General features: G+C 46.2%; 2 protein-coding genes across 7 annotated transcripts in view; one reads left to right on the top strand and one right to left on the bottom strand.

Annotated features, from left to right (window-relative positions):
- Positions 1-25455, bottom strand: part of LOC141073571 (uncharacterized) — a 700581-nt gene that overhangs the window by 102333 nt on the left and 572793 nt on the right. The gene's annotated exons all lie outside the window — the stretch shown is intronic.
- LOC141073791 (uncharacterized) overlaps positions 1-25455 on the top strand; it is a 240812-nt gene that overhangs the window by 172490 nt on the left and 42867 nt on the right. For 2 of the 3 annotated variants that reach the window (XM_073561223.1, XM_073561214.1), the window contains exons 2-5: positions 10572-10748; positions 10831-10954; positions 11041-11129; positions 15778-15868. In XM_073561223.1, the coding sequence (XP_073417324.1) occupies positions 10572-10748; positions 10831-10954; positions 11041-11129; positions 15778-15868 (481 nt within the window). Of the gene's footprint in view, positions 1-10296; positions 10447-10571; positions 10749-10830; positions 10955-11040; positions 11130-15777; positions 15869-25455 lie in introns of all 3 variants that reach the window. The other variant, XM_073561233.1, reaches the window with a different exon arrangement.

Below are 25455 nucleotides of genomic sequence, written 5' to 3'. Positions count from 1 at the left end.
TGGACAGGTGGATATGCCTGTCTGTGGTCACACCCTCTGTTGTGCTAAACATGCGTTCTGATAGTTTGCTTGCTGCCAGGCAGGCCAACACCTCCAAGGCATAAATGCAAGCTCAGGCCATGTGTCCAGTTTGGAGACCCAGAAGTTAAATTTGGAAGACCTATAACTCAGTATGTGGAGATGTGTAGACACGTATTCTTCCACCATATTGTTAAGCTGGCTCCTGTTAACAAGGACTTTATCAGATGATGTTGACGGATGTTGTGGGCTTGCTTAGGAAGGTATTCCGCATTTCGGCCATGCTAACCTTTCCGAGCTGGTGTCGCGCACCAGCTGCGTTAGCAACTTCCTCCTCCTCTGTCTTCTTCCACTGAGCCTCCACTTTCATGTGGGAACGTCATCAGTAGTGCGTCTAGCAGCGCGCACTTGTATTCCCGCATTTTCAGACCCCACTCCAGTGACAGACGTAAGGATGGTACGTTGTCCTTTTAGCGGGGATCCAGCAGTGTGGCCAGCCAGTAATCAGCACTGGTAACAATCCGGGCAACTCGACGGTTATTGTGCAGGCACAGCAGCATGTATTGGCTCATATGCGCCAGGCTGCCCAGATGTAACAACAAGTTGTACTCGGAAGGAGGTGTACCGTCAAAGTATTTAGCATCCTCCAGCCATGCTCCACTGATGCCCATGAGCTGCTTTGAGTGTCACCCAGCTGTGAACACGGTTCCTCCTCATTTCCAAAACTGTCCCCTAGCTGGACTGTTGTGTACCTGGCCGCTATTGGTACAGGAACCCACCCTCCAAGCCATGTCTGGACGACTAGCTGGATACTGGTGTGAATGTTCCCAGTCTCTCCTCTTCCTCCTGTGCCACAACCACATCCATCATCGTCTGAAATATTTTTTTTTAAACAGGCATAGAAGTGGGACAGAAATGCTGATGAACAGCATTGACCATGATGGAGTACTCGAAGCAGTACACGGCACTCACTTCCCACATGGAGGCCCTCTGGGTGATGATGAAGTAGTGTTGCTCCGCAGAGCGACTCACCTGTGCGTGCTGCATCGAAACTCCACTACTGTCTGTTGCTGCTCAGTCTCTACAGCGTATACAATGTGGAGTTTCAGGCTTGCGCTTCGGCAACATCAAACATGCATTGGTCTATTGTTTGATCCCCCCTTCCAGTTGTACTGGCTAGGGGTTGACCTCTGTGCTTTTGCACCCTGTTCTCTCTTTTGCTGAGCTTCTGGGGCAGCATGTCCACATCATTTTCCTCCTAGCTGTGCACGTCACATGGATGACCTTCACTCCATGTAGGGTCTAGGATCACATCATGCCCTACATCAGTGTTCCCCCCCCCAACTCCAGTCCTCAAGAGCCAACAAACAAGTCAGGTTTTAAGGATTTCTTTTGTATTACCCAGGTGGTGGAATTATTGCCTGTGCAGGTGAGCAGATATCACCTGTGCAATTTTAAGAGAAATCCTGAAAACATGACCTGTTGGTAGCTCTTGAGGACTGGAGTTGCGGAACACTGTCCTACATCATCTGTCACGGCCCCTACCGCCGCCGCTACTTTCCTGCGCGGTCCCGTGCGCATCCCGACTCTTCTGCGTGCCTCCCGGCGCGCTCCTCCATAGCGCTTCCCCTCTCCAGACATCCGGGGTCCTCGGCGTCGGTCCTGTGCCCGACGTCTCACCCGGCGCTCAGACCTCTGGGAGTGGTGATGCGGTGGCTCCGCCCCCAACATGGTGGCGCCCACCAACTATTTCTACTCAGCGTCAGGTAAGACGCCTAACTATCACATGCGGTGACGCTGTCTTCCCTGCCAGCGCTCGCTGTGTCCTCAGGCCCTGTACCGCCAACCCTTGCTCTCTGCCTGCACTTCCACTGGTAGCTTCTGTGTGTCTGCACCTCCTGCTTTGCTCTGTGTCCCGGTCTCTGTCTCTGCTCCTGCGTCTCCCTCTGTACTGCCATCTCCGGCGGTCTGTCTGTGCCTGCGTGTACCCCTGTCTGTCCGCCCTGAGCCCTCGTCCGCTGTATTATTATTATCTTGCTCTCTCTTGCAGACTCCAGCCTCCGCCATCCCCAGGTGCTCCCGGCCAGTTCTCTCTCGCTCCGTGGTCCATGTATCTTCACTTCCGTTGCAGCTCGAATTCTCCACCTCTGTCACCCTAGTGCTTAGCCCAGTCGCCCCTTTGGCTCTGGCTGTCACAATTCCATCCCCTGTGGGCCTGCCCCTAACACTCCCTGTATAGGGGGTGGCTCCACCTGGTCAGCTCACACTCGGGGGCTCTGGAGCCGTGACCCAGAGGGTCCACTTCCGGGTTGTCCTAGCGTTACCACACCTTAACAGCACAACCGTAACAGCATAGTCAGGCCATGGATCCCGCTGGAGCCGCGGCTACTCAAATAGAGTTAGTTTTTCTTATGGGAGAATCAAATGCGCATAATGTCCTTTATGAAATCTATGGACGCGTGCCTCTCCGCTCTCCAATCATCTGTCCCGGGAAACGCTGCCCAGCTGGCTGGCTTACAGCAGGAGCTGGCTCAGCAGCGTGACACTCAAACTCATATCCTCAGTTATATGGCTTCGGTTGATGGTCGATTGCTCTCCTTGCAGTCGACTGCCTCTGCTTTCTCTCCAGCCGCTGTTTCCCACCCTCTACCGCAGTTGGCCAAACCACCCCGGTATAACGGTGACGCTAAACTATGCCGGGGTTTCCTGAACCAATGCCGTCTCCATTTTGAACTTTTGCCCCAGCAATACCCCACTGACCGGTCCAAGGTGGCCTTCATAATCTCCCATCTAGAAGGAGACGCTTTGGCGTGGGTGAATCCCCTTTGGGAGCGTGATGACCCTGTGGTTACCCAGCTATCTGTCTTTTTGGACACTTTTCGTCGGGTATTCGACGAACCAGGCCATCTAGCCTCCACTACGGAGTCCCTGTTCAGTCTCTGCCATGGTGCTCAAACCATGGGACAATGCGCCATCCAGTTTCGGACTCTGTCGTCCGACTTTGGCTGGAACGACGAGGCGTTGGTGGGAGCCTTTTGGCGGGGTCTTTCTGGTCGTATAAAGGACGAGCTTGCTGGTCGTGACAACCCCACTGCCCTGGAGGATCTAATTTCTCTGGCCACTCGGATCAATCTCCGGTTCCAGTAACGGGCTCATGAGAGAAGACTTGCGCGCCCATTGCCATCTGCTCCCAGATCACCCAGTCCCTGACCCAGGGCTCTCACTTCTGCCTCCGCAGCCGATACAAGTGGGCTGCCTGAAACTCTCCGAACAGCGTTGTAGGGAGAGAAGTACCCAGTGACTCTGTTTCTATTGCGGCAGTGGGTCTCATTTGCTCCGAACCTGTCTGGAAAACTTCTCCGCCTAGGTCAGGTAAGAGAGGCCTCCCTAGTTGTGTATGATACCTCTCAACCCCTTACTTTGTCCTCTTGCATGTCGGTGATAAGCGAGTTTTCTTGGCGGCCTACGTGGACTCGGGTGCCGCTGGAAATTTTATAAGGCTCGATGTGGTCACCAAATTTTCTGTCCCCGTGAGGAATCCGCTGGTCCTCACATCCATGGACGGCAACCCCTTGCAAGAGACCGTTACGTTAGTTACGCAAGAGATAGTTGCAGGTAGGGGTCCTGCACAAAGAGAGAATTTAGCTGGTATCTCTCACCCTGTCCTTCTCGGTCTTCCTTGGCTGCGGCTCCACGAGCCCACCTTGGATTGGCGTAATGGCAATGTTCTGCGCTGGGGGGAGTCCTGTCGGGATCGATGTCTGCTGCCGGTGCGTCCTGTAGGTGTTCCCCGTCCTCTCCCTGTTCTCCCCGTACTGCCGTCTGCGTACAGTTCCTTCTCGGATGTCTTCGACAAGTGAGAAGTTGAGGTCCTTCCTCCACACCGACCCTATGACTGTCCTATCGAGCTCATTCCTGGTACCACTCCTCCTCGTGGAAGGATTTATCCTCTCTCTCTAGCGGAGACCCAAGCCATTTCAGAGTACGTCCAGGATAACCTGCCCAGAGGTTTCATTCGGAAATCGTCATCCCCTGCAGGAGCGGGCTTCTTTTTTGTGAAAAAGGATGGGTCCCTTCGTCCGTGCATTGACTATCGCGTCCTAAACCGCATCACGGTGAAGAACAAATACCCGCTGCCGCTCATCCCTGAGCTCTTTGATCGCCTGAGGGGAGCACAAGTATTTACCAAGCTCGATCTGCGAGGAGCCTACAACCTTGTTCGCATACGTTCCGGGGATGAGTGGAAGACCGCATTCAACACACGGGGCGGCCATTACGAGTATTTAGTCATGCCATTTGGCCTCTGCAACGCCCCTGCAGTATTCCAGGAACTCGTAAATGACATATTTCGAGATCTCCTGTACGTCTGTGTCATGGTCTACTTAGATGACATCTTGATCTTCTCCCCCGACTTGTCCACACATCGTCGAGATGTCCGCTAAGTCCTCCAATGCCTCAGGGAGAATCACCTTTTTGCCAAGTTGGAGAAATGCCTCTTTGATCAAGCTTCGTTACCTTTTCTTGGTTATATCGTTTCGAGTTCGGGCTTAGAGATGGACCCTGAGAGAGTCTCTGCCGTCCTCAATTGGCCACGCCCCCTTGGAGTAAAGGCAATCCAGCGTTTTTTGGGCTTCGTCAATTATTACAGGCAATTTATCTCTCATTTTTCTTCGCTGACCCAAGCCTATTTCTGCTCTCGTCCGCAAAGGGGTCAACCCTAACCCCTGGCCCTCTGATGCTGAAGCCGCCTTTGAGGCTCTGAAGCAAGAATTCGCAAAGTCTCATGTGCTCCACCACCCGGATGCCAATAGGCCATTCATCCTCAAAGTTGATGCATCTTCAGTGGGAGCAGGAGCATTCCTTCTGCATAAATCCTCCTCTGGTCGCTTGGTCACATGCGGATTCTTTTCTAAAGCCTTCTCCGCTCCTGAATGAAATTATTCCATTGGAGACAGAGAACTATTGGCCATAAAGCTAGCCCTCGAAGAGTGGCACCATCTTCTCGAGGGAGCGGTCCATCCGTTCATCATATTCACGAACCATGACAATTTGGCCTACGTTCAGTCTGCCCAAAGGCTCAACCCACGGCAAGCCAGATGATCTTTGTTTTTCGGGCGCTTTGATTTTAAACTCCACTGTCGACCAGGGAATAAGAACATCAAGGCTGACGCCCTATCCCTGTCATTTTTGTCAGTGGACAATGAAGATGGACTTGCACATATCATCGATCCGGCCAAAATTCTTACCGTGGCCCCACTAAGCGTACTTTCTCCACCACTGGGTAAAACCTTTGTTCAAAGTGGAGACAGACTGAAGGTCCTGCGTTGGGGTCATTCATCTAAGTTTACTGGACATGCAGGAGTCAAGAAAACTCTCTCTCTCTCGTCTCCCGCCATTATTGGTGGCCTTCGCTTCGTCGGGACATGTTGGATTTCATCGCCTCTTGTCCCTCTTGTGCCAGGAACAAAGTCCCTAGACACCTTCCTCCAGGATTCTTAAATCCTTTGCCCGTGCCTGCGACCCCGTGGAGCCACATCGCTATGGACTTCGTCACCGATTTACCTCCTTCCTCAAAATGCACTGTTAAATGGCCCACTTCGTTCCTTTGCCAAGCCTGCCTTCTGCCCCTGAGTTGGCGAAGATTTTCTTGCTCCACGTCTTCCGACTCTATGGCTTCCCTCAGCATATTGTCTTGGATCGAGGAGTCCAGTTTACCTCCCGTTTTTGGCGAGTTCTCTGCGGATTGATGAAGATAACTCTGGATTTTTCCTCCTCCTATCATCCCCAGTTGAACGGTCAAGTAGAGCGGGTCAACCAGGCTCTAACTTCCTACCTCCGGCATTTTTCCAATGCTCACCAGGATGACTGGGTTTCTCTTCTTCCATGGGCTGAATTCGCCTGCAATAATCATCCCAGTGAAGCCTCCTCAAAGTCTCCCTTTTTTGTGGTTTTTGGATAATATCCCAGCATTCCCCTTCCCGTTTTCCCCACCTCGGGTGTACCGGCAGCGGACTCCTTGTCTGTGGACTTCTCTCAGATTTGGAGGGACACCAAGGAGGCTCTTGAGAGAGCCACTTGCAGAATGAAGAGGTATGCTGACAAAAAACGATTGGACGCTCCTCCGTATCTCCCCGGAGATAAAGTCTGTCTATCCTCACGGTATATCAGGCTAAAGATTCCCTTCTATAAGTTAGGTCCACGTTACATTGGCCCCGTGAAATCTTAAGTCGTATCAATGACGTGGCCTACAAGTTGAAATTGCCCGCCTCGCTCCCCAATGTCTTTCATGTATCACTCCTCAAACCTGCGGTTTTTAGCCGCTTCCACTCGGCTTCTTCTCAAACTCCCCAACCTAGTAGTTCTGATAATATCTTTGAGGTGAAGGTTATAATCGCCATGAAGACAATTAGGGGGAGAACCTTGTTTTTGGTCGATTTGGAAAGGTTTCAGTCCTGAGGAGAGATCTTGGGAACCTCGAGAAAACATTAATGCTCCTCTTATCATGAGACGATTTCTCACCAGCATTAGTAAGAGGGGGAGTAGAGGGGGGGGGTACTGTCACGGCCACTACCGCCGCGGCTACTTACCTGCACGGTCCCGTGCATATCCTGACTCTTCTGCGCGCCTCCCGGCGCGCTCCGGATATCCGGGGTCCTCGGCGTCCGTCCTGCGCGCCTGCGTTCGACATCTCACCTGGCGCTCAGACCTCTGGGAGCGGTAAAGCGGTGGCTCCACCCCCAACATGGCGGTGCCCACCGACTATTTCTACTCGGCGTCAGGTAAGACGCCTGACTATCACATGCGGTGACGCTGTCTTCCCTGCCAGCGCGCCCTCTGTCCTCAGGCCCTGTACTGCTAACCCTTGCTCTCTGCCCCTGCACTACCACTGGTAGCTTCTGTGTGTCTGCACCTCCTTTGCTCCGTGTCCCTGTCTCTGTCCCTGCTCCTGCGTCTCCCTCTGTACTGCCATCTCCGGCGTTCTGTCTGGTGTACCTCGTGCCTGCGTGTACCCCTGTCTCTCCGCCCTGAGCCCTCTTGTCCGCTGAATTATTATCTTGCTCTCTCTCTTGCAGCCTCCAGCCTCCGCCATCCCCAGGTGCTCCCGGCCCGTTCTCCTCTACCTCCGTGGTCCCTGTATCTTCACTTCAGTTGCAGCTCGGATTCTCCACCTCTGTCTCCCTATTGCTTAGCCCAGTTGCCCCTTTGGCTCCGGCTGTCACAGTTTCATCCCCTGTGGGCCTGCCCCTAACACTCCCTGTATAGGGGGTGGCTCCACCTGGTCAGTTCACCCTCGGGGGCTCTGGAGCCGTGACCCAGAGGGTCCACTTCCGGGTTGTCTTAGCGTTCCCACACCTTAACAGCACAACTATAACATCATCTTTCACCAACTCTTTAAGCCCTGCGCTCCTTGCCAGTCTTCACACTGCAGACAGATGCAGAAGCTGGTACCTGTGTTCCGTCATCAAAGATGTGTTGCAGTGGTCCTCTGATGATATGCACTAATCCTCCCATATACTTATCCTCCAACTGAACAAGTGGTTGGTCATCATCTCTTTCACTTGTCGGGCAGGGTCAGGTAGATGGCCCATGGAACACCAGCCAGCGGAGTCGTTAAAAAGCATAAGTGACTGCTGCATGCCTTGGGCCGCAGACTGCTTGGCTGAGTTGCAAGTGGGTGAGGTGGAAACCAGATGACCATAGTCCACAGGTGCCAACTCGGCGCTTTCAGCATGGTACCTGGTGGATGAAAATGTGAAGGAACTGGAGACACTCAGCCATCCAATCTAAAACTGCCTCAACATTTTCGGACCACACAATTAATCCAACAGTACTCGGACCTACAAAATTACGCAGAACATTCTGTTGTCTGCGTGCACCAGTGGAATGTCTTTCATTTGGGCACTTATCAGGCACAGAACAAACATGTCCTCTCCCTGCTGCAGCTTCAACACCACCACAAGCATCACCGTGGCCATGCCCCCTATTTGATGCTCTCCTCATTCTTTTCCATCCCAAAAAAGTGCACAGTAGAGAAGAGAGAGTGCTCAGCAGATTATTAAACTGTTAGGGCCATCTGCACCAGGCTGTTGGGATACTCTACACGAGACTGTTAGGGCACCCCACACCATGCTTAGAGTAAAATGGTGGTGTTTATACAAGCCGAGTCACAAGTTGTGCAGGCCAATCACAAACATGCCAGTACTTGGCATGGCTGTGATGGCTCTGTAAGTGCCCATAGCATAAAATATTATTGAATAGCTGTGCTGCACACTTTCAATAAACTTTATTCTGCACCAAACCCGAACAGTAAAACGGACTAGCCGGAGAAAGTCTGTATTTGAAGTTTGTCACCGGAAAATGGGTGTCCGGCACGAACCGCGAACTTTACAGTTTGGGTTCGCTCATCTCTCTTCAGATACTGTGTTATAGCATACCTTATGAAGAGACCTTAGAAGTCCTGTAAGCTTGCTTTGTAACAATATTTTATTTATTTTTTGATAGCCTTTGAAAGGTATCATACCTAGAAGCTTATTATTGTGTTTTTCCCACTGAGAACAATCTTTTTTGTATTACTTTTACATACAGACCACAATGATCTCAGTTTGTCTGTCTGTTATTGCTGATCTCTCTATATTCTATATCTCTTTGTATGGTTTATTCAATCTCATCCTTCCCCTCCCCTGGGGAACAAAAGAGGCAGTACTGCAAAATGGTGCATAAATATTAATAAAATAGTAATTGTTAAATATACTTATTTCTGTATATTTATACAGGACTTCTTACCAGATGTGATGCTCCAAAGAAAATGTCACAATAATTCTTTTTAAAAAATGTAATGGTTTATTGGATTGTCCACCAAAAAGCATCATTGCAGCAAAACAAAAAATAGGTGAAGTAGTAACCATGAGATTGTCCATAATTAACTCCTTAGATTTCAGGTTCTTCATCTTTCCCGGAATCCTGAATAGTAATTTGCATCTATCTGTATCCATAGCAAAAGCCCGTGTCAGCTGTTGTTGCCACCTCTCCCTGTATCATGTGGTTTATATATTTACCATATATTTTCGGATTATAAGACGTACCCCAAATTTTGAGAAAAATAGGAAAAAACTTTTTTTTAATGAAATGGTGGTGTTTCTTATAATCCATGCATCGTATTGGTTTGAGGGGGAAAAAATAATCTGAAAAATACGGTATATGTCTCACACAGCACCTGTTTCTATATATGGCCCTACCATCTCCCCTGAGCCAAGTGTACAGAAATAACCTAACTGTCATGTCGGCAAACCTTCCATGAGGGTGACGCAGTGCATCAATACAGGGTTAAGCGTAAAAATGAATACCCATAATTAATATCTAACAGTAATAAATGGAAGAAATGAATTACAATAATTGTGTACAGCCTAGAAAAGGTACAAAAGTAATCTGTATGATTGTATAGAAATAGTACATAAAAAACAAGTACGGTAGTTTAAAAATGGGGGAAACACTGGAGAGCGACAAACACAGCAGGAGGGGACACTAGTACATTAGAATGATGGTGATGGTGTAAGAACAATGTATACAAATAAGTACATAATGGGAGAACGATGTCATTCAGCCAATAACATACAAGCCCAAGTAATAGTGATATATAGCGAGGTAAAGCTAGAGTTTGTGAATAAGGGCTGCAAATATGAAGAGAAAAAGTAAAGGACCAATATTTACCCATATGTTCCTCCTGCCTGGATGGAGTCAGACCCAACTTGTGTTTCGGCGCTAGCCTCTGTCAGGGGGTGTCATCAAACCAGTAGAGAGAACTATTTACTCACCTATGAGCCAATCAGAACTGCTCTGTCACAAAGTATGTGTGACTGTGTGCACTGAGGATCACGTTTTGGATTAGTTTTTACATACAGACCACAATGATGTCATTTTATCTGTGTGCTATTGCTGATTGCTTTATATTTAGTCCTCTATTCTCTGTTTGTATGGTCTTTTCTATATTGCCCCCCCCCCCCTTGTTTTTTTCTCTTCCAGTCCCATTTTACTACCTGTACTGGGTAACTCCCGTATATGGGGTTAATTTTCCTTTTAGATTTGTTCTGTGTTTTCGGTGCTGGATTGGAGATATTCTGTGATGAATTTTTTTATGTAGCTGTAATCAGATTGTGTGTTCTACGGGGAGTAGGATGGGGCCATGACTGGATGTAGTGTTCATGTGAAGCCGGTAACAGCTCCGGAGATTTCTTACATGGGATCTTTATGATGTTACATCGTCATCTTCTCCCCATTCAGGTCCCTACAATATCGGATCCTCTCAGTGGAGATCTTCTATATAAGAGAATTCTCCTGAGTGACCCTACAAGGATGGATAGGGACAGGGACAAGATGGCGGAGACGATATTACACCTCACCCTAGAGATCCTCTTCCGGCTTACTGGAGAGGTGAGAGATTCTGATGACGTCACATTACATCATTCCTATCTATGGGAATAACGGACAGAACTGGAGAGGTGAGGACTCTGGAAATGTCTGTAGTGAGGTTTATTAATGTGTCTCTCCATAACCAGGATTACACAGTAGTGAAGACCTCTAGTGAGCGCTGTCAGGCCCCTGTGTCTGAGGGATGGGGAAGACCCCTGAGCCCAATCACGGAGCCTCCACCTCACCCCATGATACATGAGGACATCAATGACCAGAAGATCCTAGAACTCAACTACAAGATGATTGAGCTGCTGACTGGAGAGGTGACACTGCTGGGAATGCTGGGACATTATACTGTAACGCTATGGAGGGATCGGGGGATGACGGTATCATTGTATGTGTCAGGTTCCTATAAGGTGTCAGGATGTCACCGTCTATTTCTCCATGGAGGAGTGGGAGTATTTAGAAGGACACACAGATCTGTACAAGGACGTCATGATGGAGGTTCCCCAGCCCCTCACATCACCAGGTAATAGACAGGACTAAATACACACGGCCTGTAATTATCTGTATGTAATGAATGAATTCAGTCCCCCCTGTATGTGTTTCCTCCAGATCTATCCAGTGAGAGGACAACACCAGAGAGATGTCCCCGTCCTCTTCTTCCACAGGACTGTAAACAAGAAGATCCGGATGTTCCTCAGGTAGATGGAGAGAAGGCGTCATGAGATCTTCCATAATGGCTGTAAACGGCTGTGAAGGGCTTAACCCCTTCGCGTCGGAGCCCATTTTCGTTTTTGCATTTGTTTTTTGCTTCCCTCCTTCCCAGAGCCATAACTTTTTTTATTTTTCCATTAGTATGGCCATATGAGGGCTTGTTTTTTGTAGGACGAGTTGTACTTTTGAACGACACCATTGGTTTTACCATGTCGTGTACTCAAAACCGTGAAAAAAATTCCAAGTGCGATGAAATTGCAAAAAAGGTGCAATCCCACACTTGTTGTTTTTTTCACCCTGTTCACTAAATGCTAAAACTGACCTGCCATTATGATTCTCCAGGTGATGACAAGTTCATAGACAACAAACATGTCTAGGTTCATTTTTATATAAGTGGTGAAAACTAATTCCAAACTTTGTTAAAAAATTTGTGCTATTTCCCGATACCCGTAGCATCTCCATTTCTCGTGATCTCGGGTTGGGTGAGGGCTTATGCCTTGCGTGTCGATCTGACGTTTTTAACATTACCATTTTGGTGCAGAGACGTTCTTTTGATCGCCCTTTGTTGCATTTTAACGCATTGTGGAGGTGACCAAAAAAATGTAATTCTGGCGTTTTTAATTTTTCTATCGCTACGCCGTTTAGCGACCAGGTTAATCCTTTTTTTATTGATCGGGCGTTTATGAACTCCATACCAAATATGTCTGTTTGATTTTTTTTATTCTATTTTCAATGAGGCAAAAAGGGGGGTGATTGGAACTTAAGTATTTTTTTTTATTTTAACATTTTTAAAAACTTCTTTTTTTTTTTTTTTTTGTAACTTTTGGCATGCTTCAATAGCCTCCATGGGAGGCTAGAAGCTGCCATAGCCCGATCGGCTATGTTACATGGAGGGGATTCTCAGATCGCCTCTATGTAGCAGATTTACTGCATTGCTATGAGCGCCGACCACCAGGTAGCGCTCATAGCAATCCGGTATCAACAAACAAAGAGGTTTCAAAAAGACCTCTGGTGATCATGCCGACACACTGGTGACCCGCTATCATGTGACGTGGGTCACTTTTGAGCATATTTCCGGCCCAATGGCAGGAAGCGCTTGTTAAATGCTGTTGTCAGAGTTTGACAGCTGCACGTAACTAGTTAATAGCCGCGGGCATATCACAATTCTGCCCACGGCTATTGCGGGCAAATGTCAGCTGTTCAAAACAGCTGACATGTCCAGGCTTTGAGGTGGGCTCACCGCTGGAGCCCACTTCAAAGGAGGAGATGCAGCATGCGCCATACTAGTACGGCGCATGACGGAAAGGGGTTAGGTTTGGTCTTGTTTTATCCACCAGTACAAGGAAAGAGTCAGACGTATAACTCGGACAGGGATTGCACCACAATGCTCAAACTGGCCTGTGGCCCTCCCAACCCGAGCATCACAGCATGTGTTTCTACTAAACTGTCATGCTTGGAGTGCACACCTAATATTCGTCAAGTGCCAGTAATGAGCAATAGCACAACCTCACTCTATAGATCTCCGTATAGGAAGCATGCACAACAACTATAGTCTATTGTATATACTGTAAATTACCTAGAGACATCTTCCCCTCCCCAGCTGCAGGACTGACCCTCAGTAACCCTCCCCTGCCCAACTGCAGGACTGACCCTCAGTAACCCTCCCCTGCCCAGCTGCAGGGCTGACCCTCTGTAACTCTCCCCTGCCCAGCTGCAGGGCTGACCCTCTGTAACTCTCCCCTGCCCAGCTGCAGGGCTGACCCTCTGTAACTCTCCGCTGCCCAGCTGCAGGGCTGACCCTCTGTAACTCTCCCCTGCCCAACTGCAGGACTGACCCTCTGTAACTCTCCGCTGCCCAGCTGCAGGGCTGACCTGTTGTGAGTTCATTCTCTGATTCACCAGTTGTGAGTTCCCCTTCTGGACTCCCTCTGGTTGTGACGGGAGGTGGTGTGGCTGGTTTGATCGGTGGAGATCTGCCACCTGAGAATGAGGATGACGATTGAATCTCAGGATTCTCAGATTGGATTTAAGACAGCCAACGCCCTATTCAGTTGCTGGTGATTCCTTCTGGCTTGTCAGCTCTTGGTTTTCAGCTCTGTTCCAGTCATCTAAAGCTAAGTTTTTCTGCTAATGTTCACACTTGATTTTGTTGGTCTATTCAGTTTTTTGTGTGGTCTGCCAGCCCCGGCTGGGGGCTGAGCTGAATTTCCACTCTTATTTATCAGTATTTTGCCAATTGGCTTTTTGTCCCTTACTAGTTCGGTCTCTTTTTGCTCTGTCTCAGAATATTTCAGAGTGCTGATATAGTGGGAGAAGTCTAGTGACTTCAGAGTTAATTTTGCTATCAGAAGTGTTGGACATTATTTTTGTAGGGTTTTTTGCAGATAATGTCTTCCCTTTCCTGTCTAGTTTGTTTGGGCCCCATCATTTGCTCAGCCTATTTTCCTGCCTGTGTTTGTGCCTTCATCTTGTTTCACCGTCAATACATGTGTGGGGGCTATCTATTCCTTTGGGGTCTGCTCTGGGGCAGTTAGTTTTCCCTTTTCTTGCTTTAGGCTTATGTAGTCCTCCGGCCATGACGAGGCGTCTAGGTTCATCGTAGGCACGCTCCACGGCTACTGCTAGTTGTATGGTAAGATCAGGGATCTACAATCTGCATAGTTACCAACCACTCTGGTTTTCTGTGGCTTAGCTTGTTTTGCTTTTTTCTCCTCGGTGACCCATTCATAACACTGACCCTCTGTAACTCTCCCCTGCCCAGCTGCAGGGCTGATCCTCTGTAACTCTCCCCTGCCCAGCTGCAGTGCTGACCCTCTGTAGCTCTCCCCTCCCCAGCTGCAGGGCTGACCCTCTGTAACTCTCCCCTCCCCAGCTGCAGTTCTGACCCTCTGTAACTCTTCCCTGCCCAGCTGTAGGGCTGACCCTCTAACTCTCCCCTGCCCAGCTGCAGGGCTGACCCTCTGTAACTCTCCCCTGCACAGCTGCAGGGCTGACCCTCTGTAACTCTCCCCTGCCCCGCTGCAGGGCTGACCCTCTGTAACTCTCCCCTGCCCAGCTGCAGGGCTGACCCTCTGTAACTCTCCCCTGTCCAGCTTCAGAGCTGACCCTCTGTAACTCTCCCCTGTCCAGCTTCAGAGCTGACCCTCTGTAACTCTCCCCTGCTCAGCTGCAGGGCTGACCCTCTGTAACTCTCCCCTGCTCAGCTGCAGGGCTGACCCTCTGTAACTCTCCCCTGCCCAGCTGCAGGGCTGACCCTCTGTAACCCTCCCCTGCCCAGCTGCAGGGCTGACCCTTTGAAACTCTCTTTTGCTCAGCTGCCTACAGTCCATAGCGATCACACAAAAGTGACTACAATAAACCATAGCATTAGTCATATAGTTACAGTACTATTCATAAGGGTCCTGTAGTAACTGTATATCCTGCAGCATCACAAATATAGCTTTATATCATACAGAAATTATTCTCAGGAGTTGCCACGGTCTTCCATTCCTTTACGCCAGGAATATGACAGTGAGTTTTCCTTGTTTTCTGCCTCCACAGTCCTCAGATCTTAACCCTATAAAGCGTCTCTGGGACGAGGTAGAATTGGTTGTTCAGAGCATCTCAGCACCTTCATCTAATTTGCGGCAAATACAGGAACCCATCCTGTTGGCATGGGCCAGTATTCCTGGGGAACTATCTCAGTACCTTGTGCAATCTATGACGTGATTAATATCTGAGGTTCTGAAGGGCAAAGAAGATCCTACGTGTTACTATATGGGTGTCTCGCGTAATGTGGCCATTTAGTGTATGTTCTACCGTATTTTTTGGACTATAAGACGCACTTTTTTCAACAAAATTGTTTTGGGGAAATCGAGGATGCATCTTATAGTTGGAATGTACTTAAAGTTGGTGTGGTGGCATCAGGAGTCAAGAGATTCTTCCGGTGGTCCAACGCTGCAGGGCGACGATCTCGCTCCCAGCCTGGTACTGCAGGTTTAACGGTGGTGCGGGGGGCTCTGGCGACATTTTGTGAAAGCCCGGAGCCCCCACACTTCTATTGCCTCAATCCTGTGACCTCCGGGAAAATGGCAATTGTAGGCGGCGCATGCACAGGTTGAGATCTCAGCTCCAAGATCTCGTCTCACAAGATCTCGTTGCCGAGATCTCAATCTGCGCATGCGCCGCCTCCAGCGGCCATTTTCCCTGAGGCCACAGCATCGAGGCAGTAGAAATGCGGGGTATCCGGGCTTTCACAAGATGTCACAGCGCTCGCCTCCGGCAGCCATTTTCGCGTGGGCCACCGCATCGCAGCAATAGATGTGCAGGGGCTCTGAGCTTTCACAAAATGTCGCAGTAGCCCACACACCAGTCATATCATTGCCGGACCACCAAACACTCCCTGTGACTTCGCTCCACCAGCTCTGACGATCCCCCCCAGGTAAGCTGAATTCAGTACTGTAAGGCCGACCACCATTTGACACATTAATTTTTCCCCCCATTTTCCTTCTGAAAATTTGGGGTGAGTCTTGTAGTCCGAAAAATGCGGTATATCTGGTGCACATGACAGGATAAAGCTGATCAAAGACATTAGATGTTGTCTGGATCTCCTCAAATGTCTTCATCTGTCATTGACTTCTAGAATATTTCTTTCAGGGTGAAGATCTGCCCCATAGGCATACTACAGAGACATATATGAGGGGTGAAGAGCGGTGTAAAGAGGAGATTCCTACAGATAACCGCACAGGTGAGTAGTGACCACTAAATGCAGAGAAGTCACAAGCTCTAATCAGTCACTGGCTTGTAGAGTAACTTTAGATGTTCAGTGTTTTTTGTGTATTTACTGAAACTTTTGATGTGGATATAGGGTCTAATTCAATATGGGGACTGTTCTTTTTTTATTTTTACAATGTGCTAAGAACTATCACTCAGTCGCTTCCTACCTATCTTTTGTGCCTGCTGCTGATCGCTACCGACACAGAGCTGTCACAGGCCGCTCTTACTAGTAATATGGCTATTCTTCCGTTCTGCTGTGTTGACGGGGTGTGACTGCTGATGTCATACTGATTGATAGTTTAACTGCTGGAAGCCGTCTATTAATCACCATGGTATCGGAAGTCATGCCTTATCTACAGATCAGCCCGGAAGAAGAAGAGCTGCTCAGCTGATGTGGAGAAGCCAAATCACCGGCAGGAGCGGTCAGTGACCACTATGACCCAGCATCAACTACAACAGGCAAGTAATTGCTTCTGTTAGCAAATACCTGCCTGTTTAGTTTTTATGCCAAGAGTGTAAAAAAAGAAAATAAGTCTTAAATAATCTTCTCAAGATTGGCACCGTGCACACCAGTCTTTAATGAAGGGGGGCTGTGGGGAAAGTTCTACTGAATTCATTCAGGCGTGCACACCCTACTTCTCTGTGGTATGTGCCTCGCCAGAAAAGGTACCCAAGTCAAGGATGGATTGGAGCAACCTTTCTAATGGGTGTAAGTTATGCCCCTAGCAGTGAATTGTGGCCTGCACCAGCAAGCCCTGTTTGGGGGACCCTCTTTACACTGGCGTGAAAATGCCAAAAACTTCTGCAAAAAATGTGACTTTTCAGTTTTTCGGTCTTTTTTTTTTTTTTTACAGTATTTTGTACGAATGTTTCTCCCGTGCATCCAGGGCACGTTTGTAAGCTGCTGCTGGTGCAGAGGAGATAACGCTTTATTCACAGTCCTGTCCATCACAGGTCACTGTGCACAATTGATGTCTCTAAACATATTTTGAAGCATGTCAGTATCGGTAACTGTGAAGGATGTCACCAGAGAGATCACAAAGAATCCCACTGCTGCCATCACATATGATGAACCCACTTCGCCACCCCACTTGTACCAGCATGACGTTCCACACCCCCTGGGGACACATAAGGTCAGCTTGACACAGTTGTACACAGAGATCTCGGTCATATAGTATTTCCATAACTCCTTATGGAATTATGTTTCTAGAATGTTTTAGAAGGTTTATTTGGCAGCTTTGATTCAGCATAACTCTATATTACAAGCAAGCCTTTGTCCTGATCTTAGCTGGCTCAAGGTGTGAGATCTGTCACTCACAGCCTTTTGAGGCTTGACCACCTTCTGAGTTAGTTGCCAGCTTTCTCCTTAAGGCTTTGAGAATGCTGGACAACCTGCTGAGCCAGGTTTCCTGTCCTTGCTATTCAAAGGAATCAGGTTTTATAATCCCATACCAAATAGGATACAAATGATTGGCATGAAATTTATATTTCCAATATTCTTCACAGCAACCTGTGAAGTGGAAGACAGAAACCTTACCAGCCATCTAAAGGCTTCACTGCTATGTACAAGAGAATTTTCTAAGCTAAAAACCTCAATATCATTCTTCTTTACATGTGCTGGTACATAGATACTGGTCTATACAGCTATCTCTGTATGTCAGTACATTATAAGATAAAATAAAGACATAAAACAATGACAATAAATATGACATAGTTTGTATAATTGTAGCAACCGGTACAATTAAGTGAACACATTTTTGCGGTGACCGACAAATTATGTGACTAAAAATGGTTGAATTTTTTTATTCATATCAATTTGACTAACTATAAAATAAGAAGAACATCATGCACAAGTTTGTTTTCTAAAAATGGACACCTATCCGAACCCAGAAGGACCCTAATGCTCCTGTTGTATCTTCATCTGAGATCTGTGTGTCATCTGAGTGCTATTTGTTCTTCACTGAGCAGTTGATAGGAGAGAAGTGTAAAGTTTCTACTTGCACTTGAGGCAGGAACAGGAAGCAGTTTAAGTAAAATGTCCAGGCTGGTCTATTAACCCCTTACTGTCCTCGGACGGAATAGTACATCCGAGGACAGTACCCCCGCCTTGATGATGGCTCCGGCGGTGATCCCTCATCAAAGCCGGGACATGTCAGCTGTTTTGAACAGCTGACATGTGCCCGCCATAGGCACGAGTGGAATCGCGATCCACTCGTGCCTATTAACTTGTTGAATGCTGCTGTCAAACGCTGACAGCGGCATTTAAATGGTGCCTCCGGCCGGAAATACGCCCACCACTGACACCCCCCCCGTCACGTGAGCAGGGGTCATCAGTGCGTCGGCATAACCAGAGGTCTCCTTGAGATCTCTATGGTTGCTGATGCCGGATTGCTGTCATTCTACATAGAGATGATCTGAGCATCGCCTTTATGTAGCAGAGGCGATCCAGTTGTGACAGCTTCTAGCCTCTCATGGAGGCTATTGAAGCATGCCAAAAATAAAAAAAAGTTTTTAAAAATATGAAAAAAATAAAAACAAAACCGGTCCAATCACCCCCTTTTCGCCACATTCAAAATAAAAGAATTAAAAAAAAATCAAACATACACATTTGGTATCGCCACGTTCAGAATCGCATGATCTATCAATAAAAAAAAGGATTAACCCGATCGCTTATCGGCGCAGTGGAAAAAAAAAAAACTCCAGAATTAGTTTTTTTTTGTAGCCGTGACATTGCATTAAATTGCAATAACAGGCGATCAAAAGATCATATCTGCACAAAAGTGTCATTAAAAATGTCAGCTCGGCACACAAAAAATAAGCGCCCACCCTACCCGAGATCACGAGATATGGAGACGTTACAGGTCTCGGAAAATTGCGCCATTTTTTTATAGCAAACTTTGGAATTTTTTTTCACCACTCAGATAAAAAATAACCTAGACATGTTTGGTGTCTATGAACTCGTAATGACCTGGAGAATCATAATGGAAGGTCGGTTTTAGCATTTAGTGAACCTAGCAAAAAAAGCCAAGCAAAAAACAAGTGTGGGATTGCACTTTTTTGCAATTTCACCGCACTTGGAATTTTTTTTCCCGTTTTCGAGTACACAACATGGTAAAACCAATTGTGTCGTTGAAAAGTACAACTCGTCCTGCAAAAAATAAGTCCTCACATGGCCAAATTGACAGAAAAATAAAGTTATGGCTCTGGAAAGAAGGGGAGCGAAAAATGAAAACGCAAAACCGAAAAAAGCTGAGGTCATTGCGGGGTTAAGACTCCATAAACCATGATACAAGCAAAGGAAATAAACGGTCTTTTAGTGCAGGCAAAACAAAGTATACAGTCCAAATAACGGCAGGTTAGTGATAGTCTAGTACACGTAGGCTGGATAGTATCCTGTATACCAACTTAGTCTGGAGACAGCACACAGGAGGCCTTCTTTCTAGTGATGAGCGAGCGTGCACGGATAAGGCTTGTAAGGCAATCCATGAATGTGTTGTGACTAGTGTTGAGCGATACCATCCGATATCGTGAAGGATCGGATTGTATCAGACCGATACCCAAAAAGTATCGGGTATCGCCGATTCCGATACCGGAAACCCATGCAAGTCAAAGGGGCACAAATATCGGAATTAAAATAAACCCTTTCTTTACTTGCACATCCAGTTCGGGAGGGGGGAAGAGTGTGGGCGGTGCGTGGGCGGACACTGTGCTTGTCTGTGTGTGCGGGCCTGCCGGGGGTCTGTGCGGGCCTGCCGTGTGTGTGTGTGTGTGTGTGTGTGGGCATCGTCCGCTGGGACTGCAAGTCCCATCAGGCTATGCCTGCTACAATGACAGTGATTGACACATTAGCCAATGATGGGACAGTAGTAGTCCCATCATCCGGCTAATGTGTTGAATGTAAAAAAAAACAGAACATACATACATACATACATACATACATACTACATATATACTACATTCATACAACATACATACATACTACATAATACATATATACTACAATCATACAACATACATATATACTACATTCGTACAACATACATACTACATATATACTACATTCATACAACATACATGCATACTACATATATACAACATACATACTACATTCATACTACATACATACATACTACATATATACTACATTCATACAACATACATACATACTACATAATACATACATACTACATATATACTACAATCATACAACATACATATATACTACATTCGTACAACATACATACTACATATATACTACATTCATACAACATACATGCATACTACATATATACAACATACGTATATACAACATACATACTACATTCATACTACATACATACATAATACATACTACAGACATACAACATAAATAAAACATGCTACAGACATACTACATACAATACATTCATATAGACATACAGTACATATAACATAGATTACATACTCACCATCACTTGTCACTTTGATCCCCGAAGCCAGTGTCATCTGTAAAAAATATTAAAATAACAAACAAGCAATATACTCCCTGATCCGCAGAAATCCAAGAGTGTCCCACGACGATCTCCCGTGGAGAACAGTAGCATCAGCTGATGCGACCGCTCTCTAGGGGCACCAGGAATACAATGATGGGAGGTAGGTATCCTTCCGCACTGTATTCCTTCGCCACTGTAAAAAAAATAGTCCCTATTCTCACACAGCAATGCCAAAAGTGAGACAGTTCCCACGCAGCTTTTGCCATAAAGTGAGACCAGTGAACCATAGTAGCCTCTCAGTGATGCACTGCAGGAGATCGTCGTGGGACACTCGTGGATTTCTGCGGATCAGGGAGTATATTGCTTGTTTGTTTAATATTTTTTTACAGTGAGATGACACTGGCTTCGGGGATCAAAGTGACAAGTGATGGTGAGTATGTACTCTGTTATATGTACTATATGTCTATATCAATGTATTGTATGTAGTATGTTGTATGAATGTAGTGTATATATGTAGTATGTATGTAGTATGAATGTAGTATGTATGTTGTATGAATATAGTATGTATGTAGTATGTATGGTTTTGTGTTTTTTTTTTTTTGTTTTTTTTTTACATTCAGCACATTAGCCGGATGATGGGACTACTACTGTCCCATCATTGGCTAATGTGTCAATCACTGTCATTGTATCGGGAATCGCCCGATGGGACTTGTAGTCCCATCGGACAATGCCTGCACACACACAACTCCCGGCAGGCCCGCACAGACCCTCGGCAGGCCCGCACAGACCCCCGGTAGACCCGCACAGACCGCGCATCATGATGACATTTCAGCAGCCAATCACAGCCATGCCATTAGTTAACATGGCTAACACAACTGGCTGATAGCATTTTGGGAACTTCTGATTCCGGTATTCGATATTGTAAAAATATCGGTACTCGGTATCGGAATTCCGATACCGCGAATATCGGCCGATACCCGATATTTGCGGTATCGGAATGCTCAACACTAGTTGTGACTTTCAAACAGCCGCTAGACAAGTAGCCAAGGTGACTTGAACATATTTTTCGAGCACACTGAAGACACTGGGTTAGCACTCGAGCATGCTCAGACAACCCCTTATCTGTGCACGATCACTCATCACTACTGACCTTCACATATTGTGCAATAATGATACAGCTGGAGCTTCTTATATCCGCCATACCACACCCCGTGGAGGGGATATGTGAGCAGCCAGTCCTACCTATCTCTAGGAAACCTGGCTCTTGTTAAGCCCTTTTAACACTCTCAGCAACATGAATGCTGGAACTTGCTTCCAGGGTTACATTACTGAAGACAAAAACCTCTGTGACACATATCTCCCATCACTGATGTGTCCGACTGCCATCTTATATACCCACCCCTCTGCCCAAATTCAGTGGGGTGGGGGTGTTTCAGCACCTTCCACCATCATACATTCTGTCCATATCTCTCTGAAAGGTTTTTGGAGCTCCTTGAAACCCAAATGTCAGCTTTGGACTCCAAACATGGAGCTTCCACTGGTTCTTTATCTCACATTGGCTTGGTCAGGTTGACGTGGTACACTTAATAAGGCTTCATTCTCCCTGGTTGGTGGACTTTATAGTTGACATCGCTAACCTTTTCAACCATTTCGTAGGGGCACTGCCATTTGGTCAGAAATTTTTAGCAAAGAAAGAAAAAAACATTTTGTACACTAGGATCACTGTTATGAATGGGAAACCGAGGAGGAAAAAAATACAACAAGCTAAGTCTCAGAAAACCAGAGAAGTTGGTAACTATGTAGATTGCAGATCCCTGATCTTACCCGCACAACTAGCAGCAGTCGTGGAGCGTTCCTACGTTGGTCCTAGACGCCTCGTCACAACCGGAGAACTACATAAGCCTAAAGCAGGAAAAGAGGAAAACTAACTGCCCCAGAGCAGACCCCAAAGGAAAGACAGCCCCCCACATGTATTGACGGTGAAACAAGATGAAAATACAAACAAAGGCAGAAAAATAGGCTGAGCAAACGATGGGGCCCGGCTAACTAAAAAGGACAGAAAAGGAAAGACACTGTCTGCAATCTGCCAAAAAAACCTACAAAAATATTGTCCAACACTTGATAGCAAAATTAACCCTGAAGTCACTAGACTTCTAAACCTATATCAGCACTCTGAAATATTCTGAGACAGAGCAAAAAAGAGGCCAATCTAATAAGGGACAAAAAGCAGATTGGCAAATACTGATCAATAGGAGTGGAATTTCAGCATAACCCCAGCAGGGGCAGGGTGATTACACAAAAAACTGAATTGACCAACAAGCGCAAGTGTGAACATTAGCAAAAAACAAACTTAGCTTGAGAAGACTGGAAGAGAACTGAAGTCCAGGACCTGAGAAACAGACTGAATCACCAGCACCCGGATAGGGCGTCGGCTGTCTTATATCCAGTCTGATACTCCAGAGATCCAATCGTTATCTTCCTCATCAGGTAGCAGATCACTACCACTTAAACCAACAGCACTACCTCCTTTCACCACCAGAGGGAGAATGGAAGGGGAACTCTGAACTGGTGGAGCAGAATATGAGTTCATGACAGATCACCATGACTAAAAAATGATTTTATTGAAACAAATGGATTAAAAAACTGTTCACACCACCCAAAGATTGAGACACAGAAAAACACAGTATGACAAACGTGCATGAATACTCTGTTGTAAAATATATGTAACAATTAAGCAGCAAGTGCAGTAAAAGATAATAAAAACAGGCTATTTAGTTCAAACGTTTTTTGCAAAAAATGTATACGAAGCCACTCCACCACGTCACGGTAACCCTTCTCGGAGCAGTCCTATCTAATGTATTTAAAACCTGATCATGTGAACTATAGCTACATGAGCAGGATTCAGAAAGGCGCTGCATGGTATGGGCATACTGGGCAAAATGTCTCTTATGCATGTCCCACAAGAGAGGGGCGGGGATCTCCCAAAGCTTGCATAAGCAAGAAATTAATGGATTAAAAACACATGAGACATGCACAAGAATGAACAGGTCAGTAAGAAACTGTTCACACCACCCAAAGATTGAGACACAGAAAAAAACACACAGTATGACAAACGTGCATGAATACTCTGTTGTAAAATATGTGGAGTGGCTTCGTGTACATTTTTTGCAAAAAACATATCAACTAAATACCCTGTTTTTATTATCATCTTTTACTGGCACTTGCTGCTTATTGTTCCATATATTTTACAACAGAGTATTCATGCACGTTTGTCATACTGTGTGTTTTTTTCTGTGTCTCAATTTTATGGAAACAAGTAGCAAATTTTTTGCTTTCACAAGGGAAACTGGAGCAAAATGAACTGCAAAATCTGTTGTGGAATTTCTCCTGGGTACAGTAATACCTCACATGTGGGGGAAAACTACTGTTTGGACGCACAACAGGGCGGCTCAGAAGGGAAGAAGCATTGTTTCAATTTTTGAACTGAAAAAATGGCTGGAATCAGGAGCAGACGCCATGCCGCGTTTACAGAGACCCTGGTGTGCCTAAACAGTGGAAATCCCCCACAAGTGACCCCATTTTGGAAACTACATCCTTCAAGAAACTTATCTAGGTGTGTGGTAAACACTTGGAACTCCCAGGTGCTTCAGAAATTTATAACATAGAGCAATGAAAATAAAAAATCACACTTTTACCACAAAAATGCTTTTTAGCCCCAAATTTTTTTATTTTCACGACGGTAACAGGAGAAAATGGAACACAAAATTTGTTGTGCAATTTCTCTTGAGTACACAGATACTCCATATGTGGGGAAAACTAACGTTTGGACTCACAGCAGGGCTCATGAAGAAAGGAGTGACGTTTTGGAACACAGACTTGGATGGAATGGTTTGGAGAGCCCCTGAAGAGCCTAAAAGAGTGTAAACGCCCCACAAACGTATTCCATTTGGAAACTACACCCCTCATGGATTTTATCCAGGGGTATAGTGAGGATTTAGAACCCACAGATACAACACAGAATTTGCCAATATTAGATTCTTTTTTTTTTTTCACAAAAATGTTGCTTTAGCATTAAATTTGTAATTTTCACAGTGGATAATAGGAGAAAAAAGACCCCATAATTTGTTATTCAATTTTTCTTGAAAGCAATGATTCCCCATATGTGGTCAAAACTTCTGTTAGGGCACGTTGCAGGGGTAGGAAATAAAAAGCGTTATTTGTCTGGAATAGATTGTAAATGCCATGTAGCATTTGGAGAGCCCCTGACATACGAAAACGGCAGAAAACTCTAATTTAGCGACCCAAGTTTGGAAAATAGACCCCTCAAGGAAACAGTGAAAACTCCCCAAGTGATTCCACTTTGTAAAATACTTCCTCCCCCAAAGGAAATTTTATATTTTATAACTGTATGGTGAGCATCGTAAACCTACAGGTGCTTCACAGAATTTTACAACCGTGAACTAAAAATGGATAAAAAAAAATATTTTTCAGGAAAAAAATTATTTAGCTTCAATTTTTTTTTCACAAGGACAGCAGAAAAAAATGGAACCAATATTTGTTCTGCAATTTCTCGTGGGTACACAGATACCCCATATGTGGTCAAAAATTACTTTTGAGGCACAGTGCAAAGCTCAGAAGGGAAGAAATGCCATACTGGATTTCAGATTTTGCCGGAATGGTTTGAGCATGCCATGTCACTTTGGCAGTGCCCCTGTGGTGCTTAAACCCCCCATATGTGACCTCATTTTACAAACTACACCCAACAATGAATTTATCTAGACGTGTAGTGAGCATGGTGACACCGCATGTGCCTCACAGAATTTCATACCATTGGGCGGTGAAGAAAGAATTACATTTTTACCACTAAAATGTTGTTTAACCCCAAGGTTTTAATTTTTCTAAGGGCTCCAATACCCTAAATGTAGCCAGGAAATACTATTTAGGCACAGTGCAAAGCTCAGAAGAGAAGGCGCACCATATCATGGTGTAGATCTTACTGTTACGGTTTTTGAGTGCCATGACCCACTGGGAGTGCCCTGAGGTGCCATAACAGCAGAACCCCCATATGAGACCCCATTTTACAAAC

Source organism: Dendrobates tinctorius, unplaced genomic scaffold (assembly GCF_039654945.1).
Source record: "Dendrobates tinctorius isolate UK_male_01 unplaced genomic scaffold, ASM3965494v1 ptg000014l, whole genome shotgun sequence".
Lineage (NCBI taxonomy): Eukaryota > Metazoa > Chordata > Amphibia > Anura > Dendrobatidae > Dendrobates > Dendrobates tinctorius.
The sequence above is the reverse complement of the archived record's forward strand: the minus strand, read 5'-3'. Positions and strand labels throughout refer to the sequence as shown.